The sequence below is a fragment of the Cupressus sempervirens genome, chromosome 7 (genome assembly GCF_028749045.1).
Source record: "Cupressus sempervirens isolate cs-2001-9-10 chromosome 7, ASM2874904v1, whole genome shotgun sequence".
NCBI lineage: Eukaryota > Viridiplantae > Streptophyta > Pinopsida > Cupressales > Cupressaceae > Cupressus > Cupressus sempervirens.
The window spans coordinates 548,087,032-548,111,632 of NC_143124.1; the positions used below are offsets into that span (position 1 = coordinate 548,087,032).

Below are 24,601 nucleotides of genomic sequence, written 5' to 3' on the forward strand. Positions count from 1 at the left end.
TTTGATAGGAATTGATGTCATTTGTCCTTATAAGTAATTTTAGGATTTGATCTCTATGTTGTTTGATTAAATGTTAAAGTAACATGTCAGAGGTTTTCCATCATTATTCCATAACACCATTTTCCCGATGCCAAGAGAGGTCACACTCATCATAGTTACAAAGATCTACCCTTAATTGATTTAAGACACTATCACCACATTATTGCCTCATTAAGGTGACATTCTACTAGAGTTTTCTCAATTGATGTTAACAACTTTAAATTCTCTCTTGTTGACAACTTCAATGCCCAGATCCTATTTTCCCATAAACATTAGCATTTGCTGCCACATTGGCCATGTGGTTAGCATTTCAGTTGCTTCCTTATATATATGGATGATAGCAAACTTCTCAAAAAAATCTAGTAGTTCCATGACTCCTTCAAGTAGTGCATCGACTCTTGAATTGGGGTTAAACCAAATCTTATCACATTTACCATAATTGAAGAATCCCCATCTATTTCTAACTTAGTTATTTCAAGTTCCTCACATAACAACAATCCTTTTATAAGTGCTTTGGATTGAACGATATTATTAGTTATCTTTTTTTAATGGAGTAGCCATCCTAACCCCCACCAGGCCATCTCAAAAGTGGACAATGCACCTTACTCTTAAGGATCCTAGATTGCCATGAGAGGCCCCCTCAATTTTAACTATGTTGTGGAGGTTTCTATAAAAACTATTGTCTCTCATCTTGACTCACCACTCCACCAATACCAATGAATAATAACCTTAAGACCAAAGCATCTAGTATCCCCATTCATAAATTGTGTCCACTTTGACTATCCCATTTTCCCTTCATTTTAGTGTCACAATAGGTGAATTTTGTCCTCTTTGACTATTTTTGAACACGTTACTATAAATACATATTTACAGATATATTATAGACGACATACTCAAAATTATTTAAAAAATACTTTGACCAAAGTATACTTTGTACAATTTGTAATTAAATCGAAAGATAGATTGATTTATTATGTACACCACATCAAAAGGTGCAATTCATACATGTCAATCAACCAAGCTGGAAACGATTGATTCATTACTGTCGTGTGTCGAGTCTAATCTGAAGCCCCCACACGAAGAAAATGATTCATTTCCTTATAGTGGGTAAAAGCTACTCTGAATACATTGCAAGTGCCCTGCAAGTGCTCCTCGAAAAGCATCTAAAGTTTGCTTTGCCTTTGCTTTGACCTTTTTAAGCTAAAGCGGAGGAACTCGGCAGGTTATTCAGAACACCAAGACACAGATATCTATGGCAGAAAATCATGGGACTCTGACTTAGATCTCTGCGCTGCTCTTATCTTTCTTAGCTCGAGGAAACAAAAATGGCGAGAGCTCTGGGAGGGGTTGGAGCGTGGGCCGAGGAAGCCGAGCGTGAAGAAGCAGAACAGAAAAAACAGCAGGCAGAAGCAGAAGCCTTGCGGGAAAAACAAAAAGCGGAAGCAGAAGCTGCTGCAGCAGCCGGTAAATCGAGGAGAAAAAATAACCCAACATTGAGCAATTCTGAGTTACCAACAAGGCAGTATGTTGGGCCTGGGGCCGGGGTTCGATACCGGGCCCTCCCAGATGCCAGGGTTTTTCCGTCTGCTGACAGAAACAGGGTCACTAATCAGGCTTTTAGTGGAAGGGCTGTGGCAGGGTTCGATCCCAAGTCTCAGGACTTTGACAGAAAGCGGGAGCCGGTGCTTGCTCTGGCATCCCGTGCCGATCAGGTGGACGACTGGGGTTCTGTGAAAAGAGCCACAGCTGTCGCTTCAAGCAGCGAGCGCCGCGGTATTCCGCCACAAGACGGAAAGCGGAGCGTGGAATGTGCTACCCTTCCTGCGCCCGAGGAGACTAGAGTGGCGGAGTTAGTGCAGAAACCCGGGTTGGATAGGGCTAGAAGTGACCCGTTTGCAGGCGCCCGGCCGCGGGAGCAAGTTCTTGCAGAGAAGGAGAAAGAGGGGTTGCTTTCCAAAGATAAGGTAATCGAGAACGAGAAAATGGACGCTGGAGGTAGCGGTGCAGCAAAGACTAGTAATGTCGTCGAGGAAGATGTTCTGGGGGAAGAAAAAAGTAGGAGCTCAACGTCAAGCAGGCCCCCAACTCCTAGAGGTCCAGAGCTCGAGCCCCAGGGCGCTGTGCGGAAGAAGAAAGCGAATCCATTTGGTGAAGCAACGTTGCCCAGAGAAGTTCTGCTGGAGCAGAGAGGTGTAGACTATCGTAAAAAAGACTTGGAGTTGGAGCGCCGGCCTGTTGTCAGGTACAACCCGTCCTTGCGTTGCTAGATTATTTACTTATATACCCATAATTGCAAATCAAATGGATGTTTGCTTCCTGTAGTGAAACTCAAAAGAATTTTTCATTCTTTCTTGGAGCGAAACTCTAATGAATTTTTCATTCATTCTTGGAGCGAACTCAAATGACTTTTTTTTCCTGGAATTAAACTCAAATGAAATTAGCTTTCTTGAAATGAAACTCAAATGGAAAGTTCTTCCGTTTTTGGAATGAAACTCAAATGATCAGTATTTTCTTTCTGAAAGGTCTCAATTTTCTGCCAAGTTCGTTGAAATTGGGTTTTCTGGGTTTAGGAAAATTGGCAAGGTTTGGTTTTCCTTGAGCCTGGTCATGAGATCAAATCACGTCTGCAAATGTTGAGTGGTGTTTAAGTTAAATGGAATGAAATCTCCTCGTGTGGTTAACTCAGAATTGTCAAAGCTGAGCGAGGTTCAATTTAAATGAAACGAGACCTTCTTGTGGCTTCTCACAAGGGAGATCTCATACATCAGATTGGCATCTGACTTGATCGTGACCTAAAAGGCAGCCTCTAACTTTTTGTATTATGAAAAAGGTAGGGCCGAAGCGGGGTTCACTCCAGCTCTTGCTAAGTCCATGGCAGTTGGCCTCTATGCTTGGTTGGCATGGCTGACACATTGATTGTTATTGTGCTTATTTCATGAATTGTATAAATGAACATTGACTTGTCACCTTTGTTTCAAGCATTAGATTTTAATCGATGATTAAAGCTCTAAGTGAATTTGTCACCTCTTTAGGTGTAGAATTTGTAAATGAGACGTGGTCTGCTATTAGTGTTCCGTATATATAATATTTGGATGCCATTGAATGACTGCAATGGTGCACTGGGTCATGAAGATGGAAGGTTCAATGACATGTTGATCATATATCGATGAGATGATCTTAGGTTCCATTTAAGTGGGGAAATTAACCCATTTGAGACACTTCTGGTGGACATGGTGTCTGATTTGGTTCAAAGCAATTTTTATGACCATAGACATTGATAATAATCTTTATATCTTCCAGTAGAATATAGAGGTTGGCCTATTCTATTCATGAATGTTTGATTCAACAGGTCTCAATGTACTTCCCACAAAGCCACTGATGTCTTTTTCTTTTGCGACACTCAGGCCAGCCTTTTAAACACTTAATTTATTCACATGAAATCAGAGAAATTGCTTATTGCCTCTCATTTTGTCATAGTTTGTCAACTAGTTATTACGCCTTTATACTGTGTGGAGAATAAATCATTTCCGTATTGAAACATCAATATTTAAAAAAATGCATTCTACATAATTAGAACTATGAGAAGCCTTTTTGATTTTCAAAGATGATCATTACTCATGTCTAATTTAATTTATTGATTAATAACCCATAGCAATTGCCAATAGTTTGTGTAAAGTTTCCGCAAATTCTATGTGATCAAACTGAAACAATACCTTCTCCAATGCTTGCTGAAGATTATCTTTGTACAGACTTGTATAAGAGATGTCAATAATTAAATTATTATTCTGAAATCTTTTATATTTCTAGAAGTGTTCGAATAGGGAAGACTTTCTTAAAGGAGCAGACTTGATATTATTTGTGTGTCCTTTAACTACAACCACACCCTTCATAAATACCTTACCCAAAGGGCATGTCCTTTGAAGGGACATGACCCTATCTAGGTCAACCCATAAACTCCTCCTCATAATCAGCGCCTAAAGGATGTAATGACTTGTAAACAATATTAACTAGGATTAGTTAAGGTTTAACACTTGAACAATTAAAACCTAAAGGAGACGCCGATCATGCCAACTAAAGGAGTAATATAAATCTAGGCTTTCATAAGGCATCAAGAGAATGCTAAGGTCTGTGTGATTTGCACAGTTGGATCAGTATGTTGATCAGAGTTACGGATTTAACACTCCCTCTTAACTTGATAACATACTAAGAGATAACATATTTAGCAACATCAATTAAGATGAATAAGCATAGATTGATACCCTATATCTATCTGAATCTTTCTTAGCATGTGGTATCATTGAACACATGATACTATGTCATATTACTAAACCTGTGATATGACATATCACTAATACTAGTGATAACAGTATTGCAAGGAATGCAATATACAGGATAAATACGGAGAATAATTAAATTCTTCATTTATCCAAGTTGTGACTCATAGGTACTGGTATATTCCTATATTACAACATGATCCTGAGTTAAGATCTACCGGAACACAGGATAAACTCCGAAGAATAATAAAATTCTTCCTTTATCCAAATTGTGACTTATAGGCATAACAATGTCTAAATCACAATGTGATCTTGAACTCATCTAGATCTTACAGTAGATCTCTACTGTTTAGCACATTATCTAAGAGATCGTCATCTCTCATAATGTTTTTTATACGAGTGTTCATTATCTTAGAGATTGTCACCTCTAAAATAATGAATACAAATGGTGGAGCCCATAACAGTCAATAGCCTAACAATAAAATTATTTTATTAATAATTTAAAGAATACAAATGAATTACAATACAACCATACCAAGTCTTTTCTTGAAGTGATCTACTTCACTTGAGAGAGAGGTTTGGTGAGAATATCTGTTGTTTGATCTGTAGTGCAAATGTATTCTAATTTTACAATATTCTTGTCTACCATATATCTTACATAATGGTAAGGAATTTCGATATGTTTAGACCTGTCGTGAAAAACTGGATTCACAGAAAGCTTGATTGAACTCTGATTATCACAATGAATAATCGTAGGATTCATGGCTTAACCAAATAATCCCACGAGTAACTTTCTAAGCCAAACTGCTTTCCGAGAGGCCATCACTGCTGCAATGTATTCGGCTTCTGTGGAACTTTGTGCTACTGAAGACTGCTTTCTGCATATCCATGATATCATCGCTGAGCCTAAACTGAAACAACATCCCATCCTGAAGTGCTTTTCCTGTCAGTAACACTTCAAGCCCCATCTGAGTCTGGTATCCATGTAGATCCAATTCAACCTTCTCATACTTTGAGCCCAAGGTTAAGAGTGCCTTGTAAGTATCTCATGATGTGTTTGACTGCAACTAGGTGAATCTCCTTTGGCTCACACATAAACTGACTTAATGCATTAACAACATAGCAAATGTTAGGTCTTGTATTTACCGAGTACATAAGGGATCCAATCATCTGTTCGTAAAGAGTAGAATCTATGGAAGGTGATTTTGTTGCCGCTTTCTTAAGTTTATGTAAATTAGTCTCCATGGGAGAAGACATAGGCCTACAGTTCCACATTCCAAATCTCTTCAAGATGTCTAATGTATACTTTCCTTGATTGAGTATGATGTTGTTAGAATTCTGCCATACTTCCAATCCTAGGAAGTAATGAAGGAGTCCTAAATCTTTCATCTCAAATTCTTTGATTAGATCTTTCTTGCATTGATCTATGAGATGATCATCACCTGTTATTAGTAAATCATCAACATACAGTATCAAAATTACCATATCATCTTTATCCCTTTTATAATATAGATTTGGATTAGCTTCATTCTTGGAGAGTCCTAAGCCGGTGAGATACTTATCAATTCTTTCATACTATGCCCTTGGAGCTTGTTTAAGCCCATAGAGGGCTTTCTTGAGCTTGCAAACAAAAAATTTAGGGTTATGAGATTCAAATCCTTTAGGTTGCTCCAAATATACCTCTTCTGTAATCTTTCCATTCAGAAATGCTGTTTTTATATCCATCTGATGTACTTTCCATCCCTTCAATGCTATAATAGCTAGAATTGCTCTTACGGAGGTGTATCTGGCAACAAGAGCAAAGGTTTCTTCATAATCAATCTTTTCTTTTTGAGAGAATTTTCTGGCTACGAATCTGACTTTATATTTTTCAATGCTACCGTTAGCAGCATGCTTGATTTTAAATATCCACTTGGAAGAAACAATAGATTTTCCTTCAGGTCTTGGAACAATTTCCCAAACATCATTCTTCTTAATAGATTGGTATTCTTTTGTCATGGCATCCTTCCAAGCTGTATGTTTAATATCTAAAACATTGGTTGGTTTTGATTTAGATAAATTATTCATGTTGTTGCATAACTAGAAAATCTTTTGGTTCTTTTGCTTTCTTTGAATGTTTTAGATAGTGCAGCAAAGTCTTGTGCTTCCTCTACTATCTTAATGGCCCAAAGTGGTCTTTTCTTAGAATTTTTGGTTTCTTCAAGATTTAGGTTTTGAATTTCATCTTCAATTTCTTCAGTGTTCTCCCTCTGAGGCTCAGATTCAATATTTCCTTCAGAACTAGGTAAGGGAGAGGGTTGAGCTCTTTTGAATGCTAAATTTTCTTCAAAAATTACATCCCTACTAAGTTCAATATTTTATCTGACCAGGTATGAAAATCCTATATGCCTTAGATGTTTCACTATACTTAACAAAAATACCTTGCCTCCCAGAGAGTTCTAACTTAGTTCTCTTTTCTTTTGGAACATGTATATATACTGGACACCCAAAAATCCTAAGATGACTTATATTAGGTTTAACCTTAGTAAAAACTTCTTTAGGAGTTTTATCTCTAAGGTAGGAGTGAGGACTTCTGTTTTGAATATAGACAGCAGTACAAGAGGCTTCTGCCCAAAGATAATATTCTAGAGTTTGTTCAAATATCATAGCTCTTGCAGCTTCTATAATTTTCCCATTCTTCATTTCTGCTACCCCGTTTTGTTGTGAGTTATAAGGAACGGTATGCTCTCTCTTAATTCCTTTTTTCCTTTACAAAGCTCTTTAAACAAATCTGAGATATATTCCCCTCCATTATCAATCCGAAGAGTTTTAATTTTATTCCCTATTAGTTTTCAGTTAAGGTTTTAAATTCTTTAAATCTTTTAAGGAGTTCTTTTGATTCTTTACATTTTAAGAAGTAAATCCAAGTTTTTCTAGAGAAGTCATCTATAAACAGTGTATAGTACCAGAATCCTCCAAGAGAAGGAACAAACCTAGGTCCACATAAATCTGAGTGGATTAATTCCAAAACATTGTCAGTTTTTCTATTGCTATCATGAAATGGACTTTTGGTGTTCTTAGCTAGAGTGCATCCTTTGCATATGCTTGAGTGATCTTTATTCAGTTTAGGTAAACCAATAACCATCTTTTCCATAGTTGATAAGGTTCTGAAATTTAGATATCCTAAGCTTCTGTGCCATATTTCGTTTATATTAGCAGCTTCATGAATTAAGGATTGAATAGGTCGACTAGGTTCTAAATTTAATTCTCAATTTTGCTTTCTTAAATGAGGAGTTCTTAGCCTAGGTCATTACTTTACCGTCTATGAATACGACATTATGTCCATCATCTTCAAGTGCTGTAACCGAGATTAGATTCCTTTTTATTCCTGGTACATAGAGTACTCCTTTGAGAAGAAGAGAACTATCCAACTTTAGTTTCAAGGTGCAATTTCCAATTCCTTTGATGGAATGTGCTGAATTATCACCGACGGTGACTTCGCCATTAACTTATTTTGATATAGAGTCTAGTGCTTTTTTGTATCCTGTAATATGTCGGGATGATCCACTATCGATCACCCATGCCTTGCTTGATACTTCATTTGATAGTGCCAAATACAATACATGATTCTCAGGATCATAGTTATCTTCTTTAGTAATGTTTGTATAATTTACTTGCTATTTAGAATTCTCAGGGCAATTAGATCCGTAGTGTACAAATTTTTCGCATTTTTCACATTTTACTTTGGATAGATCTTCCTTAGGTTTGTCATTCCTTTGATTACCCTTTTCTTCTTGAAATGTTTTTTCTTACCTTTATAGGAATTTGTGTTGAGAACATGAAGTTCTTCGTCTTCAATTTTCAACTTTCCCCCTTTCTTAAGTTTTCTGGATTCTTCCTGAAGACAATCTCCCTTAAGTCTGTTGAAGTCAGGAAGATTGTCTCTAGCACTTACTCCTTGTGCAAATGTTTTCCCTGAATCTGGTAATCCATCTATAGCCATCAGTGTTAATTCTTTGTTATCAATTATGGTTCCTATACTTTCAAGTTCATCTCTTAGACTAGCAACCCTTAGGACGTAAGAATTCTTCGATTCTCCCTTCTTTATTTGTATATGATTTAGTTGCCTTTTTAGTGCAAGGACTCTAATTGCATTGTTAACCTCATATGCATTCATCATATTGAATGTTGTTTGATGTTTTGTTAGCATGGGTACTATTCCATTTTTTACTCCATCTAATATGATCTGCATGGCTTTCCTGTTTCCTTTACTCTAGATAGTTTTATTAGGTTCAATATTAGGTAGTTTGGATGCTTTATCAACACACTGTTTCGCATCATTTTCTTTGAGAATCATCATGATTCTGAATTTCCAAGCATCGAAGTGTTCTTTCCCATCAAACCTGTCCTCGGGTTTGATTATGTATGCCATTGAAGATAGGAGAATGTTGCTAGATATACTCAGTCTTGATTGTTTAATTTGTAGAGCCTAGGTTCGACTACCAGAGCTCTGATACCATGTAAAGTTTCTGCAAATTCTGTGTGATCAAACTGAAACAATACCTTCTCCAATGCTTGCTGAAGATTATCTTTGTATAAACTTGTATAAGAGATGTCAATAATGAAATTATGTGATGTCCCCTTCTAGCTAGAGACATCACTTTAGCTGGTGATTAGCCTATTAGAGACCCTTGTAGGCTAATAAGATTGGATAGAGGGTCACCTTGGTGTGGAGATCCTCCAAGGACTAGAGCAGAGTACTCTTCTGGGTGGAGAGCTTGCTGAAGATTATCTTTGTATAGACTTGTATAAGAGATGTCAATAATGAAATTATGTGATGTCCCCTTCTAGCTAGAGACATCACTTTAGCTGGTGATTAGCCTATCAGAGACCCTTGTAGGCTAATAAGATTGGATAGAGGGTCACCTTGGTGTGGAGATCCTCCAAGGACTAGAGCAGAGTACTCTTCTGGGTTGCCAGAGTTTGTTTATGATGAGTTTTGCTTTGAGTTTGGCTTGGTTAGGCTATTTTTAGCAGTTTTGGAGTTATAAAGATAGACCCTTGCTATTTTTAGAAAAGGGGTATGGTCATATGCAGTTTTATCATGTTAGCTCCCAGTCCAAACGACATTCAAAAATGTTGAGTAATAATGGAGATATTAATGTTTATTTAGTTAAAATAAACATTATTGGTTTTGAGCCTATATTGTTAAGTTATAATATATAACTTAAGTGAGGGTCATGATATCATAAAAGGGGCCATTGTTTCAATTAATTGTGGGTCCAAGCTTATGGAAAAATTAAAAGGGATTTTCTAAGTTTTAATGTAATAACATTTTTTATGTTATTATTATATCTTTTATCCCACATTGAGCGTGGAAACTCATTCTGGAGTTGAGGAGTCCTTATAAACAATCTTTGTCTTCCTTCAAGAGGAGGTAATGAGAATTGCTTAAAAACTTTGCCTTGTGAAATTTCTTGAAGTTGTGGCAACAAGGGTTTCTACAAGTTTGAGAAGAATTCAGACTGTGGAGGACGTAGTATCTTCAGAGTTGATGCAATTTGAGGGTGTGAAATATCACTTGAATTTTGCCTGTGAGTTGACTTCATTCTGGAGTCAATATTGTGTTTAGTAGGAAAGAATTGGATGAATCTGTTACAGGTTGGAAGGGGTTATAACAGCAGCTACAGTGCTGTGAACAGTACAGCGCTACAGTGAATTAAAAATCAGAGATTTAATATTGCGGTTTTTGATAGGTGCTGCCCAAGGAGGAAGCAACCAGCAGCGTGGTTGCGTATTGGAGACAAAAATCAGGTTTTTTTCAACTATTAATGATGATGTTTTTAATGTATTCATCCAGCAATAAGTATTGTACAAACATTAGGAGCCATCTGAATAAATGAATTTGATTAGCATTATAATCAGATTTGAGTTATAATTTGAGGTAGATTAGTTTTCAATATTTGTATTTTCTTTTCATCAACTCAAAAACCCAAAAACAGCTTAAAACATTCAAAAACAAACCAAAAACAATTATTACACCCAGGGAAACAAACAGTGATCAGCGTAGAGCCTATTTGGGGTTCCTACAAATTATTATTTTGAAATCTTTTATATTTCTGGAAGTGTTCGAATAGGGCAGACTTGCTTAAAGGAGCAGACTTGATATTATTTGTGTGTCCTTTAACTACAACCAGACCCTTCATAAATACCTTACCCAAAGGGCATGTCCCTTGAAGGGACATGACCCTATCTAGGTTGGCCCATAAGCTCCTTCTCATAATCGGTGCCTAAAGGATGTAATGACTTGTAAACAGTATTAACTAGGATTAGTTAATACTAGAGGAGATGCCGATCATGCCAACTAAAGGAGTAATATAAATCTAGGCTTTCATAAGGCATCAAGAGAATGCTAAGGTCTGTGCGATCTGCACAGTCAGATCAGTATGTTGATCAGAGTTACGGATTTAACAGTTTGTGAATACTTATGATTACTTTATGCCACATTGATACTACCAAACATTTCATATTCGAAAACTGCTTTCTATCTAATTAGAATTCTGAGAATGGAGCGGAGTTTCTTGTGTAGTTAACACGTTCCCAAATTAGGTACCCGCAATGAGTTTCATACTAACAAAACAGTAGCACATTTTTATTTCTCAAATTTGATTTACAGCTTTGCTCTTAGTCATACGTAGTCTAACAGTCCTGTGAGGACAAATTCTTACATAAAGATTAAATAGTGATAGCATGTGACTGAACAGCCTCAATTCCAATCACCATTTGATAAGGCTCGGAAGACTCCTAGATTTCCCCAGATTTGTTCTTTTTATTTGTAGAGAACAGTCATAAGACACTAAACATAAATAACCTTGCCATCCCCAGCCCTGTGTTACTTCATAGTAAATTCTGAACTTTTGAAATTGTCATTACTAATGGCTCATCTTTCTAACGACTAAGCATGATCTTGGATCATTTCCCGCTGAGCCAAAGTCGGACCCACTTTATAGGCTTTTATCAGTATCCAAGTCAGCAGGATCATTTAATCAATGCCAAACAAATAAGAAACAATCAGATGATACCAGCTCATCCAGGAATGGGAATTGACACAATTAATCTTATCATTTTTAACGTGACTACCCAGATAAGGGTAAGATGTAAAAGTTATGGGCCCATGACTCCTTGTTACTACAGACAGTAACTTTCTGGCTGTGGCTGGCAAGACAGTAAGCAAAAGAACATTTGAAAATAAACTGCTGGTTGGAAGGTGAATGTCACTGGAATTTCGAGTGCTTTACTCACAATTTCAGTTTTTTCAGACAAGTGATAAAACTAGACAAAATTCATGGCCACAAGAGAATCCAAAAGCAGCCAGTCTCAGGAAAACATTGCTTAAAGTATACCATGACCAGCAGCGGGTTGCTGTAACAGGATTAAGGATTACATAATCCTTGAGGAACTAACAATGTTGATGTTTCAGGAGAACCGAAGTGATAACTCCTCTAAGGAGCATACTGCAAAACAGGATATCTACCATAAGATGGGCACCTATAGATCTTGTGTGAAGAAAATGTTGAGACAATCAGGTTGGGCAAAAAAATTGGTGTGGACAATATTTTGAGAAACCTTCCATTTACATTGTATCACATGTCGAAGTAATTATCTAAAATCCAAAGTTGCATGGACATGAATACAGATACAAATACGAGTATGCTATCATATTTGGGTACAACCATTTTGTAAGACTCACGATATGGATACAGCTGGATATCAAATAAATAAAAACACACATTTTTAACACATGTTTCCAATTTTTTAGAGTCAGAGGAGATTTCATTACTTCAAAAGCGATATAGACACGTGAACGTTACTAAATAATTATAAGTTAGTTTTACAGTTTACAATATGCAAGTGTTGTAGAGTTGCATTGGAAGATAACCCCACAAAATGGATTGCTGAAATAGAAAATCATTTCATTTGTCTTTCTCATTGGGTGTAGGTTTTGTTTGTACCAAAATAAATAAATAGTTGCATAATGAAGTTTATAAAACTAAATTTGGAAGATCTACAATTTTATTAAAAAATTAAATCACTTAGTATTTGGCATGGTTCAAAAATCAAGGTTTTTTTGGGCACTCATGGGTAAAATATTTGACTTGTATCCAGGCTGTATCAGATACATAACCAAATCGGATAGGGGATACATGCACTCGAGGAGGGATAGAGTAGCTTCCGGCTACTCCATCTAAATCACCTCAACTTGAGCCCAATCAAAAGGACAAAAACTAGCACCTTAAATTCACAGTACCATAGACTATAGTAGGCTTAACTACTTTGACAAAAAAGTTCATCCTGTAAGGGATATATTGGACTTAAAGCACTGGTACTAAAACACACAGTGAGGTGTATTCTTTTTAAACGTTAAATTCTTGAGTAGCAGCGAGATAGATCTGTTGCCATCTACGACTCTCCAGTTACGAGCTGCTGCAGAAGTTTTATTTTGTTGTTCATTATGTTTCACACTTGCTTATGTTCATGCGTTGTAAATATGACATCAAAAGTTCAAGCTCGACGTCGGGTTCCATCTCGTTCTTATTTCTGAGTGTTTTTGCTTACTTGGACTCCACGTGTATTTTTTAGGTGTCATCTCTGCTGGGCTTACGTGGTCTCCGCATGGTTGCATAGTTGGCATCCTCTTTACTGGCATCATCATTTCTCTCTGCTGTTTTGTTTCATGGCAAGTGTGTATTAAATGTTTGCTTTATTATGAACGGTGGTTTTCTTTCCTCCATTGGTTCATGCTCTCAACAGTACTTATTGTTAGTGTCAGTTCATTATGATGGTTTGTTCGACACTTGCAAGAGCTCGATGGTATTGTTGTGCTTGTCCTATGTGTTGGTTGCTTCAGCGTTTCATTGTGAGGAAGAATTACTTTTGTTCTTCTAAGAGTATTTAGGTGCGTAAGAAAGTTCGTTTTGTTGTGAGGAGTTTATTATTTCAGCAGCAAAATTGTTCTGTTGTTTTCTTCTGAGCCTGGATTATTGCGTGCTGTTTCTATCCTCACTGTAATATGCAGAGATAGTAATATTTATCTCAATTGGCAAGATACATTTAATGTTTATTTGATAGCAGAGTTTATTTTGATCAATATTTGATCAACTATTATATGAACTTCTGAGTATATTGTATGCAGTATCATTTCTGAGAATTGATCATTTTGGTTGACAATAAGTTGGCGTGAATCTGTAAGAGGAATACTTTTGTGGGATTGAACTCTATCTAAATAAAGGCTTCATTTTTGGTGTGCTGTGTTGTTTCTCTCGGTGAGGAGGGTTTTTCCAAGGATAACTTATTATCTGTTTGTTTTGAATTTTGCATTTCATTTTCATTTCAATTATATACTTCTGGTTGTAATTTCAACAGTAAAGTCAAGACTGAGAGGTAGGCTATAAGGAGAGAGGACTCGTAATTTGAACTCATGATAAGAATGATAAGTGGTTATCTCCATAGGACTTCCTTTGTTGAAGAAATGACACTTGAAGGAGATGCATGTTGGTCTGGAAGACCATGAGCTAATTTATATGGATTATAATTTATATCATAGAGGTAGTAATGTATGGCTTATTGTGAGGAGTTTTTATATTAATAATATTTAGCTATAATAGCCATTTTAAGTTGTTTAATTAGTTTTTAGTGATTTTCTGTTGTGTATGTCGTATTTAGAATCTTTTCCTTTTTATCTTTAGTTCTTGATCGTTTCCACTTGTTAGCGAACAGATTTGTTCTTCAAAAATAGATAAATGAATTGACTTCAAATTACATGGAGGAAGAACAAAGTGCTCTAGCACTTGGATTGATAACCTTCCTCTGAATTGAGAGGTACAACTCCCTCTTTATAAGATGTGCAATGAATTAGAATGTTAATTTGCTTTTTACTAGAAAGCAATAAAGGCACTAACATCTACTGATAACCATGAAGTAGATGTGAAGAGATTTAAATACATAATTAAGATGAATATGAGAAACAGATACAAAGCCCACTCCCTCACACTCAGACGGTGAAGAAACAGAAAGAAAGGGTGCTGATCCTTTTCAACAGCTAACTTAATCTGAATTCAAAGCTTCAACATTAAATACATATGTAACCTGACACAACCAAATGACATTGAAAGATAAACATAACGAGACACATATCATAATGATCTAAAAGAAATATCAACAAATTCACAGATTCAGAAATATCTCCTTTATTTCTTCAAATGCCAAAATTGTGAGTTCACAGACCCCTCTCCTTTACATCAAATGCCAAAAAAGAAGAATGCAATCCTTTCTTTCTGAAGACCTTTACGTACATAGTTTTACCGGATGGTTATTCAGTTCAGTAACTGGATCCTGAGATTTAATTAGCTGCTCTATTATTTTAACATCACAAAAACTCTCGCATCCCTCTTGATTGCTATTCGTTCCCGTAATTATTTCCTTTTCCCCTATCGAGATTTGATGATTAATTAAATCCATATTAAAACTTACAAACTTTATGATTGGGTAATAGAAATAATTTTCTCAACTTTGAGACTGTTACTTGGGACAAGTGTCAATATTGAACGATCTTTGCAGAGGGTTATAATTTAAGAAAATATCCACTGTTCGACAGTTATAACCTTCCTTATTACTGGAAATTGACATGGCTTTTTATGAACAATTATAATGTCTAATTAATGACTGTAATAATGTCCCTTTTTGATACTTATCTCTCCTTGTGATATTGCTATCAGGATTTAACTGTGTGATTTTTGAGTCAAACTCATTGACCCATGTTTCAAAATGCCCCAGATGAGACTTTTTGTTAAATCCTAATAACTTGATTATATCAATGTTCTGATATTCCCGATTAGACAGATCTGATATGCATATAAGTTCCCTTATTCTGCCTCACGATAAATACTTCTCACTATAATGAGCAGCGTTTTACTAGGTATAGTTATATGCCTCTTAAATAACTATTGTAGTTGATTACTAATTAACTATTAGTTATTTGATAAAGGCCGCCGATTTGTTATGGAAAAGGATTGTTTTATGGAGGGCCAACCAAGGGGTGTGTCTTATGGAAAGACAAGACCCTTGGTTAATGTATAAAATAGGAACAAGATTGTGGATAGAAGACATGATATTATCAAAGTCTGCTCTTCTAGCAATCTGCTCCTTGATGATTTAGATCAGAGATAAAATATAATTTCCAGAATTCATTGCAGACTTCCTGAACAATAACATTCAGCCCAGATTTGAAGTAGATTGATTTTCAGCAAGACTCAAATTATTATTTCAGTATTGGTTGATCGGAATGTGTAGAAAGTTTACATGGTATCAGAGCTCTGGTAGTCGAACCTAGACTCTGCAAATTGACAATCAGATTTAAAATATCTAGCAACATCCTTCTACCTTCAATGGCCAGCGCAATCAGACCCAAAGACATGTTTGATGGAAAAGAACACTTTGTTGCTTGGAAATTCAAAATTATGATTATTCTTGAAGAAAATGATGTGAAATAGTTTGTTGATAAAGAATCCAAGCAACTTGATGCTGACCCTCATAAAACTATCTGGAATAAAGGAAACAAAAAAACTATCCAAATCATATTAGATGGCGTTAAAAATGAAATAGTACCTATGCTAATGAAACATATGACAACGTTTAATATGATGAGTGCATTATTAAATGCATATGAGGTTAACAATGCGACTAGAACCCTTGCACTAAAAGGACAACTAAATCATACACAAATAAAGAAGGGAGAATTTATGAATTCTTACTTCCTAAGGGTGGCTAGTCTAAGAGATGAACTTGCAAGTATAGGGACCATAATTGAAGAGAAAAAGCTAACACTTATGGCTATAGATGGGTTATCGGATTCATGGGAAACATTCTCACAAGGAGTAAGTGCTAGAGACAATCTTCCAGACTTCAGTAGACTTAAAGGAGATTGCCTTAAAGAAGAATATAGGAAACTTAAGAAAGGAGGAAAATTGAAAACTAAAGATGAAGAACCTCATGTTCTCAACACAAATTCTTATAAAGGTAAGAAGAACCACTTCAAGAAGAAGAAGGGTAATCAAAGAAATGACAAACCTAAGAGAGATTTATCTAAAATAAAATGCTTCAAATGTGAAAAATTTGGACGCTATAGATCCAATTGCCTCGAGAATACAAAGCAACAAGTAAACTATACAAACATTACTAGGAAAGAAGAAAACTGTGATCCTAAGAAACGTGTATTTATTCTGCACTATCAAGCGAAGCACATGGGTAATTGATAGTGGATCATCTTGACACATTACAAGATACAAAGAAGTACTAGACTCAATATCAGAAGAAGTTAATGATGAAGTTACCATAGGTGATAATTCCACTCACTTTGTCAAAGGAATTGGGAACTACATCTTGAAATTGAAGTTGGGTATTTCTCTCCATCTCAAAAGAGTACTCTACGTACCAGGAATAAAGAGGAATCCAATCTCTGTTACAACATTGATGATGGACATAATGTTGCATTCATGGACGGTAAAGTAATGCCCTGGTCTAAGAACTCCTTGTTTAAGAAATCAAAGTTGATTGGTCAAAGAAAGGGATACTTGTATGAATTAAACATAGAACCTATTCAAGCCTTAATTCATGACGCTGTTGATATAAACGAAATGTGGCATAAAAGGTTAGGACATCTAAACTTCAAAGCCTTATCGACTATGGATAAGATGGTTATTGGTTTACCTAAGTTGAATAAAGATCATTCAAGCATATGCAAAAGATGCGCTTTGGGTAAGAACACCAAAAGTCCATTTCAAGATAGCACTAGAAACACTAACAATGTTTTTGAATTAGTCCACTTAGATTTATGTGGACCTATGTTTGTTCCTTCTCTTGGAGGATTTTGGTACTATATACTTTTTAGAGATGATTTCTCTAGGAAAATATGGATTTACTTCTTAAAATGTAAAGAATAAGAAGAAATCCTTAAGAGATTTAAAGAATTAAAAAGCTTAATTGAAACCCTATCAGCACACAAAATTAAAACTCTTAGGACTGATAATGGAGGGGAATATACTTCAGATTTGTTTAAAGGTTTTTGTAAAGAAGTAGGAATTAAAAGGGAGTATACTGTTCCTTATAACCCGCAACAAAATGGGGTAGCAAAAAGGAAGAATAGAACAATTATAGATGCATCAAGAGCTATGATATTTGATCAAAATTTAGAATATTATCTTTGGGCAGAAGTCTCATGTATTGTTGTCTATATTCAAAACAAAAGTCCTCACTCCCACCTTAGAGATAAAACTCTTGAAGAAGTCTTTTGTAAGGTTAAACCAAATATAAGCCATCTTAGGATATTTGGGTACCCAGTATACATACATGTTCCAAAAAAAAAGAGAACTAAGTTAGAACCCTCCGGGAGGAAATGTATTTTTGTTGGGTATAGTGAAACATTTAAGGCATTTAGAGATTTCATACCTGGTCAGAAAAACATTGAACTTAGTAGGAATGTAATATTTGAAGAAGATTTAGCTTTCAAAAGAGCCCCTAGTTCTGAAGATCTTACACATATACGGTTATACCTAATTCTGAAGAAAATCATGAATCTGAGTTTCAGAGGGAGAACATTGAAGAAATTGAAGATGAAATTCAAAATCTTAATCTTGAGGAAACTCAAAATCCTAAGAAAAGACCACTTTGGGCTATTAAGACTGTAGAGGAAGCACAAGACTTCGCTACACCATCTGGAACCTTCAGAGAAAGCAAAAGACTCAAAAGATTTTCTAGTTATGCAGCAAACATGAGTGATTTTTCTAAATCAAAACCAACCAATGTTTTAGATGCTATTAAACATACAACTTGGAAGGATGCTATGATAGAGGAATACCAATTCATTATTAAGAATGATGTTTGGGAAATTGTTCCAAGACCTGAAGGAAAATTTGTTGTTTCTTCTATAAGTGAATATTTAAAATCAAGCATGGTGCTGATGGTAGCGTTGAAAAATATAAAACCAGATTTGTAGCTAGAGGATTCTCAGGAGGGAATTGATTATGAAGAAACCTTTGCTCCAGTTGCCAGATACACCTATGCAAGAGCAGTCCTAGCTATTGCAGCATCGAAGGGATGGAAAGTACATCAGAAGAATGTGAAAACAACATTTCTGAGTGGAAAGATTACAGAAGAGGTATATTTGGAACAACCTGAAGGATTTGAAACTCATAAGCCTAAAGTCTTTGTTTGCAGGCTCACGAAAGCTCTCTATGGGCTTAAACAGGCTCCAAGGGCATGATATGAAAGAATTGATAAGTATCTTTCCAGTTTAGGATTCTCCAAGAATGAAGTTGATCCAAATCTCTATTATAAAAATGATAAAGATGATATGATAATTTTGATACTATATGTTGATGATTTGCTAATAACAGGTGATGATCATCTTATAGATCATTGCTAGAAATATTTATTTAGAGAATTTGAAATGAAAGATTTAGGACTCCTTCATTACTTTCTAGGACTGGAAGTATGGCAGAACTTTGACAGCATCATACTTAATCAAGGAAAGTATACATTAGACATCTTGAAGAGATTTGGAATGTGCAATTGCAGACCTATGTCTTCTCCTATGGAGACTAATCTACACAAACTTAAGGAAGTAGCAGCAGAATCACCTTCCATAGATTTTACTCTTTACAGACAAATGATTGGGTCTCTTATGTACTTGGTAAATACAAGACCTGATATTTGCTATGTTGTTCATGCCTTAAGTTAGTTTATGTGTGAGCCAAAGTAGATTCACCTAGTTGCAGTCAAACACATTATGAGATACTTACAAGACACTCTTAACCTTGGGCTCAAGTATGAGAAAGTCAACTTGGACTTACATGGGTTCACAGACTCAGATTGGGCTGGAAGTGTTACTGATAGGAAAAACACTTCAGGATGCTGTTTCAATTTAGGCTCAGTGATGATATCTTGGATATGCAGAAAGCAGGCATCAATAGCACAGAGTTCCATAGAAGCTGAATACATTGCGGCAACAATGGGCTCTCGGGAAGCAATTGGCTTAGAAAGTTACTTGTGGGATTATTTGGTCAACCCATGAATCCTACTATTATTCATTGTGATAATCATAGTTCCATCAAGCTTTCTATGAATCCAGTTTTTCATGATAGGTCCAAGCATATTGAAATTCCTTACCATTATGTAAGAGATATGGTAGATAGGAATATTGTAAAATTAAAATACAATTGCACTGCAGATTAGACAACATATATTCTTACCAAACCTCTCTCTCTCGTGAAGATAGATCACTTTGGGAAAAGACTTGTTATGGTTGAATTATAATACATTTGTATTCTTTAATTATTAATGAAATAATTTTGAGTTAAAATTATTATTGTCAGGCTATTGACTGTTATGGGCTTCACCATTTGTATTGATTATCTAAGAGGTGACGATCTTTGAGATAATGAACACTTGTATAAAAGACATTATGAGAGATGACAATCTCTAAGATAATGTACTGAACAATAGAGAACCACTGTCGGATATGGATGAGTTCAAGATCACATTGTGATGTATACATTTCTATGCCTATGAGTCACAACATGGATAAAGGAAGAATTTAATCATTCTCCGCATTTTATTTGTGTTCTGGTAGATCTTAACTCAGGATCATATTGTGATATAGGGCTGCCAGTACCTATGAGTCACAACTTGGATAAAGGAAGAATTTAATCATTCTTTGGATTTTATCTTGTGTATTGCATTACATGTAATACTGTTATCACAAGTGTTAGTGATAATCTATATTACAAGCTTAGTAATATAACAAAGTATCATGTGTACCATGATACTACATGCATGGAAGAATTAGATAGATATAGAGTACAATTCTAAGCTTAAACAATGTTGCTAGATATGTTTCTCTCATTTATATTATCAAGTTAAGAGGGAGTGTTAAATCCTAATAACTTGATTATATCAATGTTCTGATATTCCCGATTAGACAGATCTGATATGAATATAAGTTCCCTTATACTGCCTCATGATAAATACTTCTCACAGTAATGATCGACGTTTTACTAGGTATACTTATATGCCTCTTAAATAACTATTTTAGTTGATTACTAATTAACTATTAGTTATTTGATAAGGCCACCGATTTGTAATGGCAAAGGATTGTTTCATGGAGGGCCGACCTAGAAGGGGTGTGTCTTATGGAAAGACAAGGCCCTTGGTTAATGTATTCAAAGTCTGCTCTTCTAGCAATCTGCTCCTTAACGATTTAGATCAGAGATAAAATATAATTTCCAGAATTCATTGCAGACTTCCTGAACAATAACATTCAGCCCAAATTTGAAGTAGATTGATTTTCAGCAAGACTAAAATTATTATTTCAGTATTGGTTGATCAGAATTTGTAGAAACTTTACATTTTTAACCAAACCTGTTCACTACATCTTGACATATAAAAAATTATTACCTTCTGAGATATACTGTTTTTCCATGTAGGATGGCAACTATTTCCACAATATGGAACTTTAAATATTGATTTCTCCCTATTCTGTCAAGACCGAGTCCTCATGTCTCACCAATGTGTGCCTTCAGCATTTTGTCAAGCATTTTGTGGTCATCCTACATGCTTGATCAAGATTGAGGTGTCTGTCTTGAATAGAAATCGAGGGCAATATAGAAGAGTCAGGAAAATTATTAAGTCCTGAATATCCACGATCTTTCCTTCAAAAATGTTTTTGTTTTTACAACATCTCTCATGTTGCATCCATCTCTGTGCTCAAACTGCAAAACACTGTTACATTGAATAATAGATCATGCCCCTGCACAATCTTACCAATTTATTTCTCATTACTATAGCATGCTAATTCCACAGTGAGCCCTAAGCATGATTTTCCTGTAATGCCGGATTTCTACTTTTATTAACATGCCATTCATATTGTTAGCCTGGTCTGATACATATTAATAAAATGTTTGATGTAAACTAGAACTTTAGATTCATAACATCAGCATTTTCTAATTTTCGATCTCATACTGGCATTCGTTCTTGTTCCTTCACTTTACTATTTTTGATGCCCTCTTATTTCATCTTTTCTGGTCGACAGTCCTATACTGTGCATCCTCTGCAATCATTAATTTGAAATATTTTATTTGAGAACAATATTATATAATTGGTCTGAACCAGTTATTACTAGATGTTTATATTGACTATGAAAGGTAGAGATTTGATTTCAACGGGCCTGATGATATTTATATTGCTGTATTGAAACTCTTGAGACCTCTCTGAGCATTATGGCTTGATACTTGATAGTCACCAAATTGTCCAGCCCAAATTCCGAAACCCTAAATCCCCAAATTAGGTGCCTCCCTTAAGACCTGTGCATTTAGCCTTGGTTGAATACATTCTCATTATCCTCATCAATCCACTGTGAGGTACACGTGATCACTGCCAACTTTGGGCTCATTTTTAATAGCCGAAGCAAAATTTTGATCAATACTTAGCTGCAACATGTACTGCTTTGTTCTTTGAATTAGTTCTTCCTCATTTGATTTTAATGAGTCTTCACTGAACCTATCTCTTCACTTGGTCACCAACATGAACACTGTTTGATAAACAAATATGTTGACATCAGTGACAAAACACTAATGTCAAATATAACCAGCAATGATTCCACTCTCAAACAATCTCTCCAATGATCATAATCACGACATGTTTAGTCCTATGTACCTTGGGGATCCATCCCCTACGTCGCATCGTCAACTTAAAAATGATGAAATTATGAAAAATGGCAAATGCCTTGAAAAATTGTGTAGTGTCAAAGGCTTTTAATTTGGGTTTGGTGGTGGGGTCTTCACCTTTCAACCTCACTAGGATAAGGTGATTGGGAGTGCACTTAAGGCATTGCCCGTAGACCACGCAATGGTTGATGCCCCCAAACCCTTGCACGGGGCACTAGCCTCTAACCCCATTGGGAGCACTACCCTTAACCTTGCATACAACTTCATATGGTTAATAAAAAAGATTGTGCTTATCTTTCAATGATTAGAGAAGTTGATTGCCATGGACAATGTCATGTGACTTTAGGAGTAATAGATTTCAAAGTATCACTGGATATCAGCTGCATGTTTGGATGTTGATCCTAAAGATGCGACATAGGTTGATGAAGACACGCAAGAGGGATTGTTGGGTTCATAGGGTGAGGCAGCCCCTCATAGTGGTAGTGACTCATTTGAAGACACCGATTTTGATGTAGAATTAGTAAGTGCTGACTAGGGGCAGCAAAATATGTTTATGTTTTTGTCATTTCTTTGTTGTGATATTGCTATCAGGGTACAACTGTGTAGGATTTTGAGTCAAACTCATTGACTCATGTTTGATGAGTAGTGGTTCACACAAACCCATCCCTCATGAGAATGAATGGAACACTTAGCACTCATTGTATCTAGGTGATGCTCACAGAGGTGAAGCACTGGGACTTCCCAAGAGGTTGCCCATCCTTGTACTACCCCAGATCGAGCGCGCTTAACAATGGAGTTTCCTCCATGGTTAAACCCGCTTTGCTTGTAACCCCATTTGCAAAACCTTCACCAAGTGTTGTGCCTTATGAACCATTCATTAAAAAGCTCATAAAGCTTATCAATTGATAAGTGGGAGCTATTTTCCACAACTAGTCAAATTGTGATATTGCTATCAGGATTCAACTGTGTAGTTTTTTGAGTCAAACTCATTGACTCATGTTTCATGAGTAGTGGTTCACATGAAACCCATCTCTCATGAGAATGAATGGAACACTTAGCACTCATTGGATCTAGGTGATGTTCACATAGGTGAAGCATCGAGACTTCCTAGGAGGTCACCCGTCCAATGAGTGCTAAGTGTTTCATTCATTCTCATGAGAGATGGATTTGTGTGAACCACTACTCATGAAACATGAGCCAGGGAATTTGGCTCAAAAAACTATATAGTTGAATCCTGATAGCAATATCACAATTTGACTAGCTGTGGAAAATATCTCCTACTTATCAATTGATGAGCCTAAGGGTCTTTCTAATGAATGGTTCATAGGGCACAACACTTGGTGAAGGTTTTGCAAATGGGGTTGCAAGCATAGTGGGTTTAACCATGGAGGAAACTCTATAGTTTAGTGCGCTCGAGCTGGAGTAGTACTAGGATGGGTGACCTCTGGGGAAGTCCCAGTACTTCACCTAGATCCAATGAGTGCTAAGTGTTCCATTCATTCTCATGAGGGATGATTTTGTGTGAAACACTACTCGTGAAACATGAGTCAATGAGTTTGACTCAAAAAACTATACAGTTGTTTTTTGAGAGAATGAGTTGTTTTTCCACTAACATGCATGTTATCATGGAATTTTTGGGGTTCCTAGATTTTACTAAGGTTTTCTCTCCCTTACTTTTTGTTGCATGAGTAGGGTGTACTATCTAACTGGTTCACATCTTGGTCCTACTTAATTAAATTTACTCAGATCACTTTTAGGTCATTAGCATCTTGTGTCTCATTTCATTTGATTGTGACACTTGCAATTGTCCTATGTTCTACTATCATTTACCTTGCTCATATAAGAAAGTTGCTTGTACATTATGTAGGCCATTGTATGCCCGTGTATCTTATCTACATTTTATGATCTGGCATTAATTTATTTTTGATCTCCTGTAGAAGGTATATTTGGTTTTGTAGGTGATCTTGACTTCTCGAGTCTATTGTGTGGTCTCATATGGAATTAGAGCTTTAGATCTGCAAGCCCCTTTTTAGTTAAGAAGTATTTTGGTGGGTGCATTTTGGTACAGAGTGGACTTCACCATTGACCATAGAAGGCCAAAATCTGTACATGAACATATAAGGTTTTGAATTTGGGAAAGTGACTACAAAAAAATCTATACAATTGTGTGGATTTGTTCAATCCATATGGTTGTACAGTACATATTTGCTGCTGGGATTTTTTTATTTTTACTTGTTGCAGGTATGATTGTCAGTATAGGGCTGATATCATTTGCGTGGTGATCGAGTAGTTTATTGTAACTAAAAAAATGTTTTGTTTTGATTAGCATGTGGTTTTGCACAAAGCCACAACCTCTAGGCACCAAATGCTAGAAACTAGTGTAGGCATTATATGACCTCAAACTTGCTTTGGCTAGGTTGTAGTGGTGCCGACCTAATAGTGGCCATGCCTCCTTTTCTTATTGCTCCATAGAAGTTATCTTTGATAATGCAGAGTTTTGTCATGGTACTGGGTTTCAACGATCTTATAGGC

The 24,601-nt window shown here is 36.0% G+C and overlaps 1 protein-coding gene across 1 annotated transcript in view; it reads left to right on the forward strand.

Annotated features, from left to right (window-relative positions):
• Positions 1 to 1,122: 1,122 nt before the first annotated feature.
• LOC149547949 (uncharacterized) overlaps positions 1,123 to 24,601 on the forward strand; it is a 42,674-nt gene continuing 19,195 nt past the window's right edge. Inside the window, exon 1 of the mRNA XM_089791983.1 lies at positions 1,123 to 2,281. Within this exon, the coding sequence (XP_089648109.1) occupies positions 1,365 to 2,281 (917 nt within the window). The 5' untranslated portion in view covers positions 1,123 to 1,364. The remainder of the gene's footprint in view (positions 2,282 to 24,601) is intronic.